The 20,673-nt window shown below is 52.9% G+C and overlaps 1 protein-coding gene across 1 annotated transcript; it reads left to right on the forward strand.

The window, feature by feature from the left end:
* Nucleotides 1-5,291: 5,291 nt before the first annotated feature.
* LOC311220841 (very low-density lipoprotein receptor-like) lies at nucleotides 5,292-20,003 on the forward strand (the record flags this gene model as incomplete). The annotated part of the gene is made up of 3 exons (XM_084304485.1): nucleotides 5,292-5,446; nucleotides 16,575-17,675; nucleotides 19,997-20,003. 3 exons carry the CDS (start codon nucleotides 5,292-5,294, stop codon nucleotides 20,001-20,003), a joined length of 1,263 nt encoding a protein of 420 aa, XP_084160611.1.
* Nucleotides 20,004-20,673: the final 670 nt, after the last annotated feature.

A 20,673-nucleotide genomic window follows, 5' to 3' on the forward strand; every position in this document is an offset into this window, starting at 1 on the left:
TCAAACATTTTGTTCCTGAAAGCAATTGGCATTCAGCTGGAGATAAGTGCTTCCAGCATGTCAGAGCTGTAATTTGTATTTAGCAGAGAAAGAATGAAGCCATTAGACAGAAACATCTTGTGATGGTGGGAGGTTTTCTTTTTTTTTGGGGGGGGGGGGGGGGGAACACTTTCTAGCCTGACTTGCACTCCCTTAGAGTCTTCAACTAAATGTTGCAGTAAGCCAGAAATATTAAGAGGTGGTAAAATGTCATCGCAGCCTGACACAACGCAGTGAGGTCAGCACAGGCAACCAGCTCTGTGCATTCACTTTCCCCATCATGTGGGAGGCTTAGGACAAAGCCATGCCTATACTAAGGCATTGAAAACCCAGTGGCCAAAACCCAAAGGGGAAGGGTGGGTAATTAATTCACTCCATAGGCATGCTGCTGGAGCAGCAAACCCAACAGAGTCATGGAAATTCAGAGAGCAGCTTGAGGAGACATGAGACCAACTGCTCGGGGCAAAAGCTGAGCAAGACTTACACTCCTTAAAACACACTTCCCACTGCTCCTTACCCTTCAGTTTTCCAACTGTGAGCTCCTGTCCCTGCTGAGCCTAACCTGCTCTGTCCCACCTGGCAGAGCACAGCTCGGTGCTTGCTCCTTGCCATGCTCTTCTCCAGACCTTGCCCCCAGCTGACCCTCTGATCTTCAGTGCTCTCTGCTAAGCCTTTGTGCTCACATCCTACTCCCCTCTCCAGCCCTGTTTTTTTGTTGTGTTTGTTTGTTTGTTTTCCCTGAGCTTGCTCCAAACCCACCCTTGCCCCTTGCTCCAGACAGCCCTGAATTGCCCTGGACAAACCAACCTGGGCAGCTCCAGCCCTTTGAGCCCCTCCAGCAAATGGGTTTCTGCATCAGACCCTTTCCGTCAGTCATACCAGGTGTTCCCCCTGTCCATAACCATTTGCTCCTGGTGGAGGTCTTGGAGGGACCCTTTGCTCCCAACCACCAGCTTTGCCCTTTCTGCCCCAGCCCCATAACAGTCACTTGGAGGTCTGGAGGAGGGGGCCAGGCGCTGCCGGAACCATCCACCCCACAGGCTTTAGGGGCAGAAGCAAGAGGCAGTGCTGCCACACTTGTTAGAAGCACAGGAAGGCCTCTGGGGGCATAAAGAGCATCCTACAGCATCTCCAACTCCCAGCTTCTAAATGCCAGCACATTTCTGTACCAACACAGCCTCCAGCAGGAGCCCTCCAGCTTCTGTGCAAGGAGCAGCCGTCTTTGCCGAACCCACACAGCCATTAAAAGATGCTCTACTCCATGCCCACCACCATCTGCATCTGCTCTGATAACTCCCAGCAGGAGCCCGTGACAGAGGGAAAGGGGAAATGCAGCAGGTCCCCAGCCGGCACGGGAGGTGACCTGAAATGTCTTTTTACACCACTGTAAAAACAAGCCATTTCCACAGCCTCCCACGGGAAGGCAATGTGAGGGAACCAGCTTCGCTTGGAGCAGCACAGCCAAGGTCAGCTGCTCCGTGTGTGCTGACAGGTGGCAACCTGATGGGCACCACAGCACAGACCAGTCCAGGACCTGGCTTCCTCACAGACGACAGCCCCTTTTCTACACAATCCCAGGGGAAAAAAAATAAAAAAAAAAAAAGCCTCCTCCAACAAGGTCAAACAAGACAGCACTAAATTCAACCCCTTTTCACACCCCGATCACACCACAGACCAAAGCACAGAGGTCGCAAACAGATTTCACCCCAAACTGATGCTACCAGAGACCCCCCCCGAAACCCTGAAGCAATTCCTATAAAAGTACCCAAACCGTCACTCTCCCCACCACACCCACCCAAGGTCTCCGGTCTTTACCCTCGAGAGGTCTTTGGGGGAGTGCAGGGGATGCCTGCTGGGGGATGCTCATGCCGTGGCACCGCGGACTGGACCAGCCGTGTCCTGTTCCTGCCCCAAGACCTACATCTCCCAGCCCCATCACCTGGCACTACTGTCCCCATGCCCTGGTGGGTGACCCGTCGGGTTAAGCCACACTCCGGAGGCAACACTCACATGTGCGGTGGTAAAACAACTGTCCCTGCACAGCCTCCCTCCCACCTCCCCGGGATCAGCTGCACCTCACCACAGGCTCCTCTCCCCCCTGCCGCTCAATCATCCTGCTCTGCCTTCCCATTTAACCTGCTTGGGAGCAGGGGAAAGGTGCTGCTGAGCAGGGGGCTTCAAGATGGGTAAGTGGTATCGGCACCTGCATTCGCTTCCCCAAACACCTTAGGAAAAAGAGTCCGTGGTTCAGAAAAACCACAGATGCCCAGCTGCAGAGCAAGGTGCGGGCATCTCCCAGCTGGTGGCTGCAATGCCAATAGCCCAGCCCCCATTCTCCCCATAAAAAATAATAAATAATTAAAAAAAAAAAAAATTTCCAGCCCTGCACATGACATCAGACCATGCAACTTCTGGATCGGTGAGTCGGCTGAATAGCAATCACTTGACATAATCCCTCTGCTCTGCAGTCATGTAAGGGAACAAACCCACACGGCCAGCAGCCCCACTAAGATTTTCCACCCTGCACTGTATGGTCGCGGCACAGTGACGAGCCAGGCACCTCAGGCCATTAATTATTCCTCGGCCGTGAGAACACAAGCACAAGACATGGGGAGGGACACACTTACTGAAACTTTACAAAGACATTCCGAGTCCAAATGGTCATCTTTAAAGGCTCTACCTTTATTTTAAACATTGTGCCAGCTCCTCAGCCTGGCAGGGACAAAGGCAGCGGCTCTGAAATCAGCCCCAGCTGAGGGGATGTGGGTGCCAGTGAGCTGTCCTTTGGAGGCTTTGGGCTCCCTCCCTGCCAGCACAGGAGCCCATCCATGAAGTTGCTTGACAGGCAGCAACTTTCCTCTAGGTGGTTTCTTGCTGCTTTCCTGAGCTAAGAGGCACGGGGTGGGTGCATGGACCCGTGTGGCATACTCAGATTCCCGGCTTCCAAATTAAAGCATTTATTTCCACAGCTGGCTCAGGCATCCTCCCCACTCCCCAGACTACTGCTGCAGTGGGGCACCCACCCTCAGTCCCCTATTACCTTAACAGCCCCAACACAGCTGCCTCCCACCCCCCCAGAAGCGGCGAGAACAAGGGACCCAGTGTCCCCGGCAATTAATCGCTCACTCCCGATGTCAGTCACAGTGGGGCCACATAGCACATGAGAGAGGGGGAAAAATAGGACAGCACTGATGCACCATGAGGCAGAAAAAAGTAACAGACTGCTTTGCACCGGCCCTCTGGGGGTCCCCATGCATGTCCCCCCCTTCCCTGGGTGCTGACACTACTCCCTGTGCTGGAGCAGGAGGGGTCCGGTAGCCACGGTCCAGCCATTGCAGCTCCGACCTCCCCTCCCAGTTCTCCCATCGGCACAAAACCTACTTCTGGAGAAGTCACCTTTATGCCAACTGTGCCTCCTTTATGCCTCCTGCTGTGTGGTACCCCAGGATGTGCCAAGGGAATTCAAAGCCACTACATGTCCCCCCGGTCCCCCAGCTCAACCACCAGCCCCAGCACAGAGAAACTTCAGGGCTGAGCATCCTCCGTCTGGACGCACGGCGCAGAGCATCCCACCCGAAAAATGACCCTTGGGGAGAAAACCCCAAGGGATGCAGGGTCTGTAAATGGAGGTGCCAAGGGGGTACCGTGTTGGAGCTGTGCTGGGTGCATACCTCTCCGCGCGGCTCCAGAAGAGCAGGATGGCCGGCATAGCAGTGCCAGGGTGGGCGAACCCCAAGTTTTGCTCAGGCAGCTTGAGGGGAATGCAGCGTGTTGGGGCAGGCAGTGCTACCCGTGCCGGCTGGCAGCCACAGGGAAGCAGCCAGCAATGTCATGAGTACACGCAATGAATCATCCCATCCCTGGGCCCCCACACGCACCGCCCGCATCCCCCTTCTCCACTGCCAGCCCCTCCCCCCGAAACCCTCCCCACTTGGGTGCCGGCACCTGTTTGGGGACAGGGTTAACCTGTAGCTCTTGGCTGCCCCGCAGAAACTCCACCACCAACCCCACCGCCGGGGGCTGCATGAGGATGGGGTTAGACTTCTGTACCCCCCCAGAGTAGGGTCCCCCACTTTTAGCCCCATTGGAATGCACAAGACTGCATGGGGATGGGGTAAGCCCCCCTCACTGAGCCCCCATTTCCAGCCCCACTGGGGCACCATCACCTACGTGAAAATGGGGTTAACCCCCCTGACTCCCCCCCCACACAGGGTCCCTGATTCCTAGCCCCATAGGGGTGTATGCACTTGTACAGGGACGGGGTTAAGCCCCTTTGCTGGTTCCTTGTGTGGGGTCCCCACCTCCAGCCCCACTCCAACCCACACGGGGACGGGGTCCAGCCCCCTCCCCGCACAGTGACCCGCTTACAGCCCCTGCGGGGAGCTGTCACCTGCAGACCATTCCCCAAACCCCCCATGGGGTGCTGTGACCCGTGTGGGGATCATGTGCCCCCCAAGCCCCCTATGGGATGCTGTCACCTGCATGGGGACCATGTCCCCCAAACTCCCCATGGGGTGCTGTGACCCCTGTGAGGACCTTGTCCCCCAAACCCCCTATGGGGTGCTGTCAACCTCGTGGGACCGGGGGGGATTTAACCCCTTCCTGCCCAGCCGGCTGTCACTTCATTGGGGACAATGGTTAACCCTTTCCTTGCCACCCCACTCTGACACCACATGGAGGGAGTTAACCCTTTCCTCACCACCCTGTCCGGCCCCACGGGGGGTGAGGGTCACACGGGGTCGAATTAACCCCTTCCTCGCCGTGCAGGTTAACAGTTCGTATTAACCCTTGCCTCGCTGCCCTCTCCAGCCACCGGGGGGGGAGGGGGGGTTACCTTTTCCCTCCCGCCCACCTGACTGCGATGCGATGCAAAATGGGGAGGCGGGCTGACCCTTTCCCCCCCTCCAAACGGGGGACATCCCACGACCCCGGGGAATACCCCCCCCGCCACGGGGCTGTCACCCCCCCCGCCCCCCCCCCGCGGGGCGTGGGGGCAGAAAGGGGGGGGTGGGGGGGCGGTGTCCCGGCGGTGTGGATACGAGGTCCCAGCCTCGCCATCCCAGGGGTCACCGCCACAGCCCCCACTCCGCACTCACCGCTCCCGCCGGCGCCGCGCACGCACTGCCCCCCCTGCCCCCCCGCCCTCGTGACGTCAGGGGAGTCCCGCCCACGCTGCCCCGGCGGAGAGGGAGGGGGCGATGGGGAGAGGGGGGAGCGCCCGCCCCGCCGCGCCCCCCCGTTGGGCCGGTACGATGCCCGTCGAGGCGAGACGCCACGCTCATTGGTTCTCCCCCGGGGAGGAGGAGGGGCGTGGAGGGAAGGTGGAGGCGGAGCGCCCCGCCTTCCATCTTCCGCCGCTCATTGGGCGGTTCAAGCCGGCACTGCCCTGTCGGAGCGCTGTCATGGGGTGAAGGGCTTGACGCGAAGCCCCGCCCCTCGCCGCCGGGCCCGGGTGGCTTTTTATAGCGGTAGGGTGCGGTGGGATCCCCTCGGGAAGCTTCTGGAAGGCGTGACGTCAGTGGGGCGCCGCGGCGCCCCTCTCCCCTCAGCGGGCGGCAGCTGTGTTGGCGCTGGCGGGGCCACGTTGGGGCTGGGGCGTAGGGTACCTCTGTGTCCCCCCTTCTCGGCTGCTGAATGCCTGTGTGTGGGGACCAAGAGGTGGCTGCTGCTCATGTCATAGAATCATTAGGGTTGGAAAAGATCTCCAAAATCATCTGGTCCAACCATCGCAACAATACTAACATCACCCACCAAACCACGTCCACCTCCAAGCACAATGAACCCAATTTTGATCTACAAAGCCTCAGATGCTGAAGTTGAGAGCTGGTGTGAGACACTGAGGCTGTTAGCATGGCATCTGTCATGGTTAAAGTGCTGCGCTTTTGCACCTTAACTGAGGAAGTATTTAAATGGACATTCCGGAATAATTTTTGGGGTGACAACCAGCCCTTCCCTTGGGGGTTCGTCACATCATTGGTCTCTCCGTTCCTGTTTTAGGGCTGGGGTCTCCGGCATGCTCTGCTGTCTCCTGGCAGGATGCCAGTGGCTGCACAGGATCCTTTCCTCCCATGAGGTGTTTGTGGAGCATCTCTGAACTGGAAGAGTCAGTGTTTTCATTGTGCTCTCTGCACAGCATCTGAGTCATCACGATATTAAACCAGCACTTACTGTTATCTGTTATCTGTCTATCTTGCTGTCTATTTGTTCTGCTATCTGTGTACCCAGAGGGATTGCTGCTCTTGCTACAAAGGGCTCGTGCCACTCATCCAGTGCACTGTCAATGTCCCGGGCTTGCAAACTCTTTCTGTTCCCTTTCCTAGCCTTTCATCAGCAAAGGCATTGGAGGCCCTGGGGCAGAGCTGGCACTGACCGTATCTGTGTCCATGAATGACTGGTTTGGCATGCAGCTGCGTGGGCTGAAACAAGGGCTGCAAGAGCAAGTGCTTTGGCTCAGGAGCCCGCAGTGTGGGGGCTGGATGCAGCCTGTAGGCCACCAAAAACTAGGCAAGGGAAGGGTCAGCAGAGCTCCTGCTTCCCTCCCTGGGTGCTGTGCCCGACAGTGGCTGTCTTAAGCAAAACGGCTCTTCCTCCACAGCCTGTCTGCCAGCACATCCGGCACCCTTTTAAAGAAACGCTAGAAAAGTGCAGGGAAGGGTGACAGGAATAATTAAAGGTATGAAGCAGTTTCCATACAAGGAACAATTACATAAACTAGCTCTCTTCCGTCTGGGGGAAGAGATGACTGAGGGAGGGATGACAGAGAATAATAAAATCATGTGTGGCTGGGGGAATGTGAGCTGGGAATGGCTGCTTAAGCTTTCTTCCCTTAAAGGGCTTGCAGGTGTCATGTGCTGAAATAGGCAGTGGCACCTCAGGGCATGAACATGCTTCTTGGTGCAATTTGGGATTAACATTTTGGAGCTGCTGGCCTTGGGGGAGTGGATGCTGGGAAGGTGTGAAAAGCTTGTCTGGGATCAAAAAGTGATTAAGCAAATTCCTGAAGAGAAAATCCACTGTGGACTGGCAAGCACAGTGATGATGCTTCTGGCTCAGGAAATCCCCAGACTCTGGGCAGCTGGAGTGGGGGAGCATGTTTCAGGGATATTGTGCTCACCTCAGTCTTCAGCTCTTCCCAAGGCATTGGCTCTTGGTATTCATGACTGGGAGGCAGGGGACTGTGTAGGGCTGCTTTTCTGTTAAAACACATATTACATCATTACTTGGTGTTTGAAGGTCAGAGCAGCAGATGAGGCCACTGAGCTCTGCTAACTCCTGACCCACATTGTGACTGCCAAGTCCCCAGCTGCTGTCATACTGCTGTGAAGGAGACCTCTCCCCTGGCCCCACCATAGCCCCCTTGAGCTGGAGGTGTTTGTGGGGCACAGCTCAGCCTGCCCAGGGCACAGGGATCCCAGCATGGTTCAGCAGGTGGGCAGGAGCAAGGTGCTTGCCATTGCCATGACCCCAGTCCTGCTCGGGCTCCCCCGCTCCACGCAGCACAGGGAAGTCTCCGTCTGGGTGAGCTCCAGAGATGCATCTGAGGATACCGGGCTTGGCAGCAGCATCAGGGTTTGTACTCTGTTCTCTGCAGCGAGAGCAGCGCCCACGTATTCGGTGCTGTCTCTTCTTCCTGCCTGCTCCCATCCTTGGAGATGCTGCCCTCCTTTTCTAGCACCCTGTGCTGCAGGATGAAGAAAGGGCTGCAAGAAAAATCCATACCCGAATAATAATAATAATAACAATTATTATTATTATTATTATTATTATTAACATTAACATTAACATTAACATTAACATTAACATTATTACTGCCCCCTTCCTCACTTTCTGGTGTCCTTGCTGTGGTCTGAGGTGGTTGCATCTCCAAGGTGGCGCTGGTGGGGCTCAGCCTTCCAGGTCGGGCTTGGGGGCAGCTCCTGCCTGCAAACTGACCATGGTCCTGAGGGCATGGGGACCTTGTTCCTCTGGACTCAGCCAGCCCCCTGCCTATCCCCAGAGGAAGCCACCCAGCAGGGGTGGCTCTGCCAGCCCCTGTAACCCCAGCTGTGTCAGGAGTCTCAGCATGAGGCAGGCTTGTGCCTGCTTGGCTCTGAGCACTGGGGCAATTCATGTAGCAAGGGTCCCCAGGAGGTCTGTAGCCCAAACCCCTGCTCAAAGCCTTGGGATCAGAGAGGATTGCTCAGGGCTTTATCCAGCCTGGTCTTGAAAACCTCTGAGGATGGCGACAGTGCTAGAAGATCCTGTTCCAGCAGCCTCTCCCATGTCCTTGTGGCACTGCATCTCATCAGAGCCTCCCCAGTCTCCTGAGGGCACACAGGAGGAAGGGGCTGAAAGCCGCTATTAGTGCTAATGATGATGTTTAATCTGTCCTCGTGCATCGGTGCTGAGGATGCCGGCTGCTGCCTCCCCCTGCCAGCACTGCCGGTGGTGGAGTCGGCTGCTCCACGCTGTGCACCCACGGGGGTGGCATAATGAGCCGTGTCCTCGGCTCAACCTGCTGCTTCCTCTCCCGGCAGTGTCTGTGCTGCCAGATGGGTTATTTTATTTTATTTTATTTTATTTTATTTTATTTTATTTTATTTTATTTTATTTTACTTTATTTTATTTTTTCATTTCATTTCATTTTTCCCCCTTCCTGCCTCTATTCTCGAGTGGTTCCCAGCTGGTGCTGGCATCTGGCCCCTGCCAGACCTCTCTTCCCAGGCTGACTGCAGCAAGCCCCCCATGGTGAGCCCCTCAGGCTCCCATGTCAGACACATGGAGAAGATGCAAGTGGCTCTGCATGGGAGGACTTAGTGCCCACACCTGTGCCCAGACTCTGGTGGAGCAGCCAAAACCAGAGGGCAGAGCACATGGGAGTGGGACGGGAGGGCAACAAGGGTAATGCTGCAGTGTTTTTGGGGGACCCCTAGCAGGGAGGCCAGCCTTACTGAGGAGCCAGAATGGCATTGTACACCCCTGAAGACCCATCTGCACATGGGAAGCATGTGCTGATATTTGGCTTGTTTCCATTTCACCTGCCAGCTTTTGATTTGGTGCTTGCTCTGCTTTCCTCAGCAGAAGAGTGCTGTGGCATCTGGTGTTTTCTCCTGCGGATGGTTCCAAGTTAGTTTGTAACCACGGATGTTCCCAGCAGGGATGGGTTATGGCTGGAGGTGGTTAGTGTCAGAGCTAGACAAACTCTCTGCATCTATTGGGAGTGTGTCCCTCTCATGCTCTTCCTCTTGTGGATCTGTGGATCTAATCAGTAATTTCCAAAAGGAGCTGATTGTGCCAAGATCCTATTAGTTCATCAGGGCACAAAGTGGTGCCCAGTTGACTGCTGTAGGAAGCTTAATACCTCCGTGGTGTTACCAAAGTGTTACCTCTTAAAAAAAAAATGACCTGGGGGTTGGCTGCCAATGGCAGTTTTCTGAAAGAACAGGTTGGCTTGCTTTTATTTTATTCTTGTCTTCATTGCTTCCCAAACCACCTTCCCTGTGACTGCCCCAGCCCGATGGCAGGTGGCTGCTCAGAGATCATTGTGGGATGCAGGTGATGTGCTGGGGACAGAGACTCAGCAGTCCTTGGAGTTTTCAGGGTGCCTTTGGAGCTTTCTGCTTAATCTGGTCTCCCTGAGTGATCACCACCATGGTATCTGGGCATGTTCTCCCTGTCCTTCCTGACAGATGCCTCTAGCTCTAGCGGGTGCTTGGCACATGGGTTTTTGCTGGATGTGTTGCCTGCTCCTCAGGGAAAAGGACTTGGATCTTGCCTAGGCTGCCTCAAAGGCATCCAACAACCTGCTGTGTGGAGGCTTTACAGATCCGTACAGCTGTGGGGCCACATCTGGAGCATGGGGGGGGTTAATTCCCAAAGCCATGTCCGTTACTCAAGGTGGTGGGCTGGGAGGATGCAGCTAAAGGCACCCCAATAAAGCTGCCCATGGTTGTCTCTGGCTGGACATTGCCTGCCTGGCTGCGGGGTTCCTGAGTGCAGTGCCTGTGCTGAGCTGGGGACAAGGCAAAGCCCAGCAGCCTGCAGTGGGTTAAGGTTAAAGAGGGCCTTGGCAAACACCGCTCTTCAATTTGTTGAAAGACAGAAAGCAAAGAATCCAAAGTTACAGCATGGTATGGTCAGGGAGCAAACAAACAGCAGCATCTCTGCCTGACAAAGGGCTGGGAAAATTAATGCTGGAGCAATACCAGCCTCAGGCTAATTCCCCCTGTGCCTCAGCCTTCAATAAGGGAAGCGGCACTGAATGCACAGCCCAAAGCAGGGGGGAAGAGTGGGAGGGAGGTGGGGAGGAGAAATTGTTGCTGCTGAAGGGGAACAAAAACTCATTCAGTGTGCCCAAAGCAGGTTGGCTGCACTGCCCATGGCCCTGGGGAGCTGCTGCATGCTGGGACAATTGCAGGTCTGCTCCTCAGAAAAGTGCCGTCCTTCAAACAGCACGCAACCCCTGGCAGTGCTGCATGACCAGGGAACAACATGTGCTCATCCCGCGCTGGCATAGGGGGAAAGTGATCTGGAAGAATGTAAATCCTCAGGGCTGGTCTCAAATTCTAGATAAGCTCAAGAAAAATGAGGGTGATAAATTGGAAGGAAATGCACCCAGAGGGTATAGGTTGCAGGCTTTGGGTACTTTTGCTCCCTCCAGGTGCACCCCTCAGTGCCTATGGTGCCAGGTGCTGCATGCCATGCTGGCGCTGCACTGTGGTGCTGGGTGCTGCTGGGAGCCTGCTGGTGAAGGGGTGGGTGGTGGAGATGGGATGTTTTCTTGGGCACTTCCCCAGGCTTAAGGAAAAAAAAAAAAAAAAAGAAGAAAAAAAAAAAAAAAAAAGGGAAGTTATTCTAGGAAAAGAAATGAGCTGAACGTGCTCCCTCTCCTCATGCAGTGCGGTGGCTTGTCCCGCTCCCAGATGGAGTTACGTAAGGACGCAGGCAGAGTGGGGTCACACCAGGGGGCAGGCAGGGTTCAGACAAGGAGCAGGCATCTCTCTGCCCCAAATGTGTGCCTTGGGCGTGCTGAACCCAGTTCAGGGCTGTGCCCCACGTGTTCACATATGTGCACATGTTGCACTTGCCCCGGGTTGTGTGAAAGAGCATGCCATGAGCCAGCACATCCCAAAGGAGTGTAATAAATGACTGAGTCCCGAATAGGATTGCAATTAAAGTTTACAAATTATTAAACGAATAGAGGCAAGCAAACAGCGCTGGGTGCACTGGGAGTCTCCACTCCACCAAGATGCACACAAGTTACATCAGGCGGCTGTTTTTTATGCTCCCAGGCTGATACATAATCATCACTACTTCTAGAAAAGGCAGGGTTATTATAATTAGTTTCCCGGGACCTGAACCATCCCACGGACGCATGCATATCGGTCTCCAGTGGTCCCTCTGGGGGGTCGCTCGTACTGAAGGCTTGTAGTCTTCCTCCCAGGCTTTGTCCTTTGGTCGTTCTTCAGCTTCCCCTTTCTCCTTATTTGGTCATCTCTTAGCCGGATATCAGAGACTTGCGCAGCGTCACATGCAAAAGTCATCAGTTTTTGGAAACTCCTTTGTTCTTTTATCCCCTAGACCTGAGTCTCAAGGTTTACCCTTCAAACCCTCTATTGACACAAATTGCTGGACCATTCCTTTGCAAGATACAAGAACTATATACATTAACCACTCTGTTTCTCTTAGACTTGTGATTATATAAGGGTATGTAAGACAGAAGGTCACATTTCATCATGCGGCCCTAGCATTGTTCCATATTGACACAAATCAGATGAACACATTTCACAGGAGTGTGCTTGCTAATGCGATAACCTTAGGCCAGACCTTCCAGCTTAGACATGGAGTTTTCAGGTTTTAGGTCACAGTACCTTGTGGGGATGTCCTGGCAGGACAGGGTCTGAGCATGCTCTGCTCTGGATCCCTCCAGGAGGAAAAGCACAGCTTGTGCCACATGTGTGTATATGCACACATCACATGCCCCATGGCATTCACACATTGCACATCATGCACATACATATGCCATGCATGTGCCACATGCCATGCATGTGCCTTGCCAACATGCCACACGTGCTACATGTGCCCGGTCACATTTACATGCCATACCGGCACACATTGCACAAGTCACATGCATGTCACAGTGTGAGACCCCAGGAGCCCTGGGACACCTGTCTGCAGTGGTGACAGGAGAGACAGCCTCTGCTCTTTTTGGGATGGCAACAGCGAGTGTCACCCCATTGCAGGGGGTGACCCTGGGGGAGTCCAATGGCATGAGGAAGAGGATGGCCGTGTGCTTTGTGAGCCCCTTGCTCAGGGAAGGAAAGCCCTGTGTCACCGTGGCAGGAGATGGGGGTCAGCTTTCCTGGGGACATGCTCATATGCTCATGCTTGGAGGGTCTCCTCTGACCACAGGGTGAGGGTTTGCTCGCCATGCGTGCTAAGGGGGCATCTCCCTGCTGCGGGTATTTGGGACCAAAACACGGCAGGAGACCTCCATCCCTTGGGAAGCACAGGTGTGAGCGTTCAGCCACATCGCAAAGGGGTGGTGGGTGAAATTTGCTCCATCCCCAAATCCCCCTGCCCTGGGATGGGTCTGCAGGGCCACATGCAAGCACAGGCGTGTGCGTGTGCAAACCCCGTTGTGTTTAGGAGCTGGGTGCCCCAGGCAGTGGCTGCAGGGAAGTTTCCTGGGGGGTGAGCGCGTCTGGCACAGATGACTGCCTGTGCCTGTGCTGCCTGCACCGGCTTGGCTTCCGGGGAGGCCGCATGAATGAGGCAAGTTGCTATTTCAGTGCTGCCTCTAGCGAGGCTTCTCCTTTAGAGGCAGGCGTGTGTGGGCGCCTGCCTGCGTATGTGCATGGGCTTGTGCCTGCGTGCAGGGGTGGGTGGCAAGGGGGCTTTGGGAGAGGTTTTGCCACGTCAGGGAATTCATGCCGGGGGCTGGCGTACCCCTGCTGGCCCTGCTGCCTCTCCTGCCTGGCACCACATTGTATAACCGTGCTGCTCCCCATGCCGAGTCTCCAGCCATGTGGAGGGGATGGTCTGGCTGCAGACCCTACCTGCAGCCCAATGATATCCTTCTGGTGTCTCCCTTGCTCTGGTGGATGGAGGGGTTTGCAGCCAGAAAAAGCCTTTGGCAGCCCAAAAATACTAATTAAAAACATTTGTCTGCTTTCCTTGTTCTCTCATGTACAATCCTCAAAGTGTTTGCTCAGGGAGGTGTAGGGGATGAATTTGGGGCCCTGACACCACCTGACTTCTGAAACCTCTTGGGGGTGCTGGAGGAAGGACAGAACTGGGTGATGGGGGAGCACTATGTGGGGGCTGTGCTGCGCTGTCTCACTGCACCCCATCAACTGGGTTTGCATTTCCAGGCTTGATCCTGCCCAGCTGCTAAACAGGGGGTGCATGCCCCAGAGCCCCCTCAGCACTGCATTTCCAGAGCCCCCCACCTGCTATCAGTCCCCATGATCCCCCGACATCATGTGCCGCCGCAGCTCCCTGCCAAGATGCCAGGACTTGCCAGATCCGTGCTGAGACCCCACAACTGATCTCATGCAATGCCAGGCAATAGGGAGCAAAGGAGGTGGCGCCTACAGCAGCTGTCCCCCGTTGGAGGTCCCTGGGTGCACAGAGCGGCCTGGAAGCAGAAGCCAACCAAGGTGAGAGGGATCCTCTGGCATTTTGTCTCTCCTCCAGCACCCACGTTGCCATGCCGGTACCGCTGTTGCCATGCCGGTACTGCTGTTTCCAGGCTACGCCGAGGCTGTCAGAAGAGGATGTCAAGATGCTTTGAGAATGAGGAGACTGGAGATGAAGCCAAGGTGATGCCCTGGTCTCTGAGTCCCCCCTTGCTGCCAGCCCAGGGACCTGCCAGACATGGCACACCACCCGCGCTGGGCCAGAGGGGACCCAGAGGTGATGGAGGTGTCGCTGGTCCTGGGAGCTGGGGTGATGCTTGGCAGTCCCCAGGCTGGGTTCTGGCCAGCCGCTGGCCTTGTGGCACTTCCCCAGCATTGCTCAATTCTTCTCCATAGCAGGGTTAGGGTGCTGAAGAGATGGATGGCCTGACAGCAGCCTGGTTCATTTGCAGCAGTGTTTTATTAACTGGAATTATAAAGTCATCAGATAAAGAAGCCAAGATTATTTGACATTGTTGTTGAACACACAGGCATGAAATCATGCTGGCAGGCACTGAGTTATATCCCCTTCCTTAATTTCCTTTCCTGGACCATGGTCCTGTTCTTGTAGCCTGTAGATTATCAACCAACGGAGCCCATACCCAACCTCATCTGCCCTCCCTGACCATCTTATGCTCTTTTTAACTCTGCCACTCATCTGCACCATTAAAAGGAGCCGGAGATCTTGTTAACTCCTTGAGGTACTTCTGGCTGCAAGTCATTGGGGTTTTGGGGTTAGAAATGATTCTCCCCTTGTAAGCATCCTCCTGGGCTGAAGGGCATGTGTGTGCCTCGGCTACATTCCCTGTGCACAAGAGAGATGCCACAAAGCTGGGTTGTTTTTCCTCTTTCCTCTCCCCACTGATAAAAATTCACCTCATATGTGTGATAAATTAGTAGGGGTTTGTTCATTGTCCTTGAGAATTTAAAGAATCTACTGAGGAGATAAGGTTTCATAACTCACAGCATTGTAACATGGGGACAAAGCAAGACATCCTGTTTTGCCCCCACCTGAACACAAGCACAACGCATGATCACCAGAGGAAGAATAACGACCCCCAACAGCAGACTGCACAGTCTCAGGACAGGTCTCGACAAGTCGACAAGTGGACAGGTCTCGACAAGTGGACAGGTCTCGACAGGTCTCGATAAGTCTCGACAAGCTGGAACTTCAATGCTATAAAACAGCGACACTGGAAAGGGGAAGTTGCGTGCCGTGGTGGAGCGGAGACTCCCCAGCCGCCCAGCGCTGTTTTGCTTGTGTCTGCTTACTTGATTAATAAAATAATTTCAATAGACCAGTGTTGAGGGATTTCTTGAAACAGCAAAAATCCCATGGCTTGCTGTAGCTAAGCAAACCAAGCTACCAGGGCAACTATGAGAAGTTCCCATGACAGTGTTCCCACATCGCCCAATTGAGGAATTCAGAAAAATATTGTTACCAGTAGCTGGCTTCAAGGACAAGGTCTACGTGACTGCTAATCACAAGGGGTTGTTTTCTTGCAGGTGGGGTTGTTTTCTTATAGTTGTTTGTCTGAGTGCTTTTGACCAATAATCTTGTGTGAAACACTGTCCACCCCTGTTAAGTTCTCTATAAAAGTTAGGCTATTCGGGCAATAAGATGGAGCATGATCTGACTCTACTGGTGTCTGTCGTGCTTTCGGCTGTGCTTCCTTCAACATATGGCGCCCGAACAGGCTGAGACCCGAACAGGCTGAGGCCGGGACATCGGAGCGGCGCCGGGACACCGGAGCAGTGCCGAGACACCGGAGCGGCGCCAGGACATCGGAGCGGCGCCGTGAGATCCGAGGCACACGGCAAGCCGACCACCGCACAGAGAGAAGCATTGAAACACCCTACTAACCGACCTGGGCAACGGCCTCGGGGTGAGAAACGGGACACGGAATCGAGGGGGGACGCGGGAAACGGAATCGCAGTGGGACGCGGAATCGCGGTGGGACGCGGAAAAAGGAATCGCGGTGGGACGCGGAATCGCGGAGAGACACGGAAAAAGGAATCGCGGTGAGACACGGAATCGCGGAGAGACGCGGAAAAGGGAATCGCGGAGAGACGCGGAATCGCGGAGAGACGCGGAAAAAGGAATTGCGGAGAGACGCGGAATCGTGGGGGGACGCGGGAAATTTGAAGTAATCGCATGAAATTGAAGTAATCGCGGTGCGATATGGGACATCCGAGATCGAGTTGCTACGGGAGACCAGAGGCGTCAGTGGACAACGGCAGCCGACCCTCACCGTGTGGCGAGTCGGCACAGAGCAGAGGGACGGACATCAGGACCCTGCAGCCTGTCTGACGTGACCATGGAGGCAGCGGCGGCAGCGGCAGCAGCGGCTGTGCTGCTTCTCTCTGGCATTCTTTTTATAAGAAGTTTATCTTGCAATGCAAAAAAGACTATTCGTCCCCAGATCGGTGTTATAACTATGTTTCTGGATAAGATTCCGTGGGGTTGCCACATTCTACAGATTACTAGTGACAATTTAGCTCTATTGCGGGGCAGGAGTGCAGAGACGCTGATTACACTGCCAAATGACCACCGGCAGGCTCGTTCACAAACAGCTTCTAGGTTGCAGCTGGCACGGCCTGCAGCCCTATAACAGACGTTACACTCTCTTTCCTAACTAGTAATCATGTGTCTCATCCATTTGTGGTGAATGGTCAGTGGCAAAAAGAAAAGGGGGAGAGTAAGGGGCGACAAAGACAGAAACGGTACCAGGAGGATGCCACTGACACTAACAGCACGGGTAATAGGAGTAGTATAAGTGACACAGGTGCAGGGCGGCGGTGAGTGCTGCCACGCTGAGGGGCACTCTGCCTGCTGCTCGCCCTCGCCGGCCTGTGCACTGCTGCCGACGGTGCTAGAGCAAAATGTGAAGACTGCTCAGATGGCAGTGATGAGAGTGCTTGTGTGAAGAAGACGTGTGCTGAATCTGACTTTGTGTGCAACAGTGGTCAGTGTGTGCCAAACAGATGGCAGTGTGATGGGGATCCGGACTGTGAAAATGGGTCTGATGAGAGTGCTGAGCTGTGTCATATGAGAACATGCCAGGTAAATGAAATCAGCTGTGGTCCTCAGTCAACCCAGCGTATCCCAGTGTCCTGGAAATGTGATGGTGAAAAGGACTGCGACAGTGGAGAAGATGAAGAGAATTGTGGCATTGTGACTTGTAGTGCAGCAGAATTCACATGCAGTAGTGGGCAATGTATTTCCAAAAGCTTTGTCTGCAATGTTCAAGATGACTGCAGTGATGGTAGCGATGAGCTGGAGTGTGCACCTCCTACCTGTGGTGTTCATGAGTTTCAGTGCAAGAGTTCTACCTGCATCCCTATCAGCTGGGTGTGTGATGATGATGCTGACTGCTCCGACCACTTGGATGAATCTTTGGAGCAGTGTGGCCGCCAGCCTGCACCTCCAGTGAAGTGTTCTGTGAGTGAGGTGCAGTGCGGCTCAGGTGAATGTATCCACACGAAGTGGCGATGTGATGGAGATCCTTATTGCAAGGATGGAAGTGATGAAATTAACTGCCCTTCTCGGACCTGCAGGCCAGACCAGTTCAGATGTGAAGATGGGATCTGTGTCCATGGGAGTAGGCAGTGCAGTGGTGTGAGAGACTGTCTGGATAGCACTGATGAAGCAAACTGTAACAATGTTATTCAGTGCTCTGGACCTGGCAAATTCAAGCGCAGAAGTGGAGAATGCATAGATATCAATAAAGTGTGTAACCAGCAGAGAGACTGCAAGGATTGGGGTGATGAGCCCCTGGAGGAATTCATCATAAATGAATGTGACTGTCCAGCTGGGTTTGAGTTTATAGACAAGAGAAACTGTGGAGACATTGATGAATGTCAAAACCCTGGTATCTGTAGTCAAATCTGTATCAACCTGAAAGGTGGCTACGAATGTGAATGTAGCCGTGGATATCAGATGATTCCTGCTACAGGAACCTGGAAAAGGCCATACCGGTACAAAAACACAAATAACACCTGTGATTACAATGACGCTGCTAAGCAGGGTTTAGGGGTTTATGGCACGGAGACAAGGGGTAACAACTACAGTGTTTGGAACAATTGTACAGCTTTGGCCTTACCTCCTGAAGTGCTTCTGATTTGTGGGGATAGGGCCTAGCAAGGTATCCCTGCAAATGCTATCAGATGTCCATGTTACTTAGATAAACTCATTGTATTTGCTCCTAGCTTGTTACAGTTGCGTGAGATCACCAGACATAAATGGGCATTGCTTGCATTGAATTGCAATGATAATGTTGAATTGTGTGGGGTTGCAGCTAGAGCGGCATTGGCAATTTCAGTGCCTGGAGTGGCATCTGCGGCCGCACGTAACAACTTAGAAAAATTGGTATGCTGGGCAGAGAGGCAAGCCTATGCCACGACAGAGATACTTGAGGAGATGTTACCAGATCAAAATAGTCTGCGACATCTGCTTTTACAGGATCAAGCTGCTATTGACATCTTGCTTTTGGCCCAAAGGAATGGGTGTGAGGACTTTAAGGGAATGTACTGTTTAAACCTTTCTGATCATAATGAGTCAATTCACAAATCCATTACTTTCCTGAAAGAGCACATGAGAAAGATTCAATATGGTATCAATCCTTTCAATCAATGGTTCACTGACTTGTTTGAAACAAGGTATAGATGATTGCTGGGTTTAGTCACAAGGGGATTAAGGATTTGGTTTATGGTGGTGGTAATCATCCTTGTGTGTTGAAAGTATAGCTAAAGAGTTACTTGTAAAACTGCTGTGTTGGGCTTGGTTTGCTCAAAAGAAGAAGGGGGAATTGTTGAGGGATTTCTTGAAACAGCAAACATCCCATGGCTTGCTGTAGCTGAGCAAACCAAGCTACCAGGGCAACTATGAGAAGTTCCCATGACAGTGTTCCCACATCGCCCAATTGAGGAATTCAGAAAAATATTGTTACCAGTAGCTGGCTTCAAGGACAAGGTCTATGTGACTGCTAATCACAAGGGGTTGTTTTCTTGCAGGTGGGGTTGTTTTCTTATAGTTGTTTGTCTGAGTGCTTTTGACCAATAATCTTGTGTGAAACACTGTCCACCCCTGTTAAGTTCTCTATAAAAGTTAGGCTATTCGGGCAATAAGATGGAGCATGATCTGACTCTACTGGTGTCTGTCGTGCTTTCGGCTGTGCTTCCTGCAACAGACCAGTAAATTGTGTGGTCTAACTTATAACAATTTGGTGCCGTGACTCGGATGAAGGCAATCTGATTGAAAGACCTTCGGAGGGGGCGCCCCGCTGATTTCAGCGGCCTTCGCTAGGACTATTTTCATTCAAATCCTTCACCGACGAACCCAAAATTAGACACAAGCAAATAAAACCGGTAAACCCCAGGCAACCTTTGTGCACGAAGCCTGAACGAAGACCCACGGGGTGGGTAAGTATAGGCTGGTGTTCTGTTCGGTTGGGGTTGGGTATCCCGGAACACAACAAACGAGACGTCCAATTGCGGACGAAGCGAGTGTGGACCCCTCGGTAGTGCGGTTCCCACATCCCGTGAGGGACTGGGCCACGAAAAGGGGGAAGCGATCCATGCGTGTGTGTGTGAAGGTGTTCCGGAAGATGGGACAGAAGAAGAGTAAGCCTTCTGGTCCCATGGGTGGGGTAACATCTGATGTTAGGTTACCCCGGGATTAATGATTAAAAATTGGGAGGATTCCCCTTTTAGGCGGGGAAGGAATAAAGTAAAAATGATACATTATTGTGTTGAAGTTTGGGGTGGTAAACAGATTCGAGGAGACCACCTTTACTGACCTGTATTTGGGTCTTTTGAAGATTGGGTTTGTCAGGTCTAAATATTTATGTAAACTCAAAGGAACCCTTTAGCCTGGAAGAAAGTGAGTATGCGCACCTCTGGATAAATTCAGATACGAGGACGCATCTATATCCTCTAAAAGAAAAAGGAGGGCGGGATAAAAAGAGAAAGGACTTAGAAGTCCCGACACCGCCCCCGCCCTATATTCCACCGCCTGCACCAACGGCTCCCGTCCTTAATGGACTCCCCGAATCAGCTAATCCAGGAGAATCGGAATCGGATCATGAAACACAGGGGCCGGTAACCAGAAGCAGGGCAAGAAATCAGAAATCTGCTTTAAGGGAGGGATTATATCCCCTACGAGAAATAGAGATGGGGGGACCCCAGCCAGGAATGGAATATGTGGCCATCCCCATTAACTCCGGGGATGTCCGAGATTTTAAGAAAAGGACAGGAGGAGGGTAAGCGAGCTTTAATGGTTTCTGGCATAATGTTTGCAGCTGCTGAAGAATAATTCTAACTGGAATAATAACTGTACATTGTATATTGTATATATAAAAGCCCGGGCATTTTTTGTTAAAGTATTCTTTTATACATATGTTAATATGTAAATATGTAAATATAAGAACTGCCATTGAGGTGTATGTCTAAGGGAACAAAATTTGCCCAGGCATATCATCGGCTCATCAGGTTTAAATGTCCTCAGTGTAACTGTCAACAGGTAGTTAATTTACAGTGGTCTGATTTTACTTGTGTATCTATATGTTGTGAATTTTGGAGGGATTGGGATTGACTAGTAAAGAGCTTCTAGGAAAACAGTGGAATATTAACCACTGTAGATTACAATAGGAAAAGTTCAAAGCAAAGAAATCCCGAGGAAAAGCCCCCTAGGATGTATACTAACACATTGGAGGGATATAGTGGGGTGAGAGGGTACAGAAAGTAAAGAACTCTTATCAAATATTGTAATCAATGGTGGCCACTTTATAAACTAGAGGATGGAGCAGAGTGGCCCCTAAATGGAACTATTAATTATAACACCATATTACAGTCAATGTTGTTTTTGTGGAAAGAAGAAAAATGGGATGAAATATGGTATATTGATTGATATGTTGTTTCAGTATCTTGGAGGGAAAAGGTATGGAATTAAGTTGGACTCTGACTGAGCCTTTGGTGC

Source organism: Netta rufina (assembly GCF_964035555.1).
Source record: "Netta rufina genome assembly, chromosome: W".
Lineage (NCBI taxonomy): Eukaryota > Metazoa > Chordata > Aves > Anseriformes > Anatidae > Netta > Netta rufina.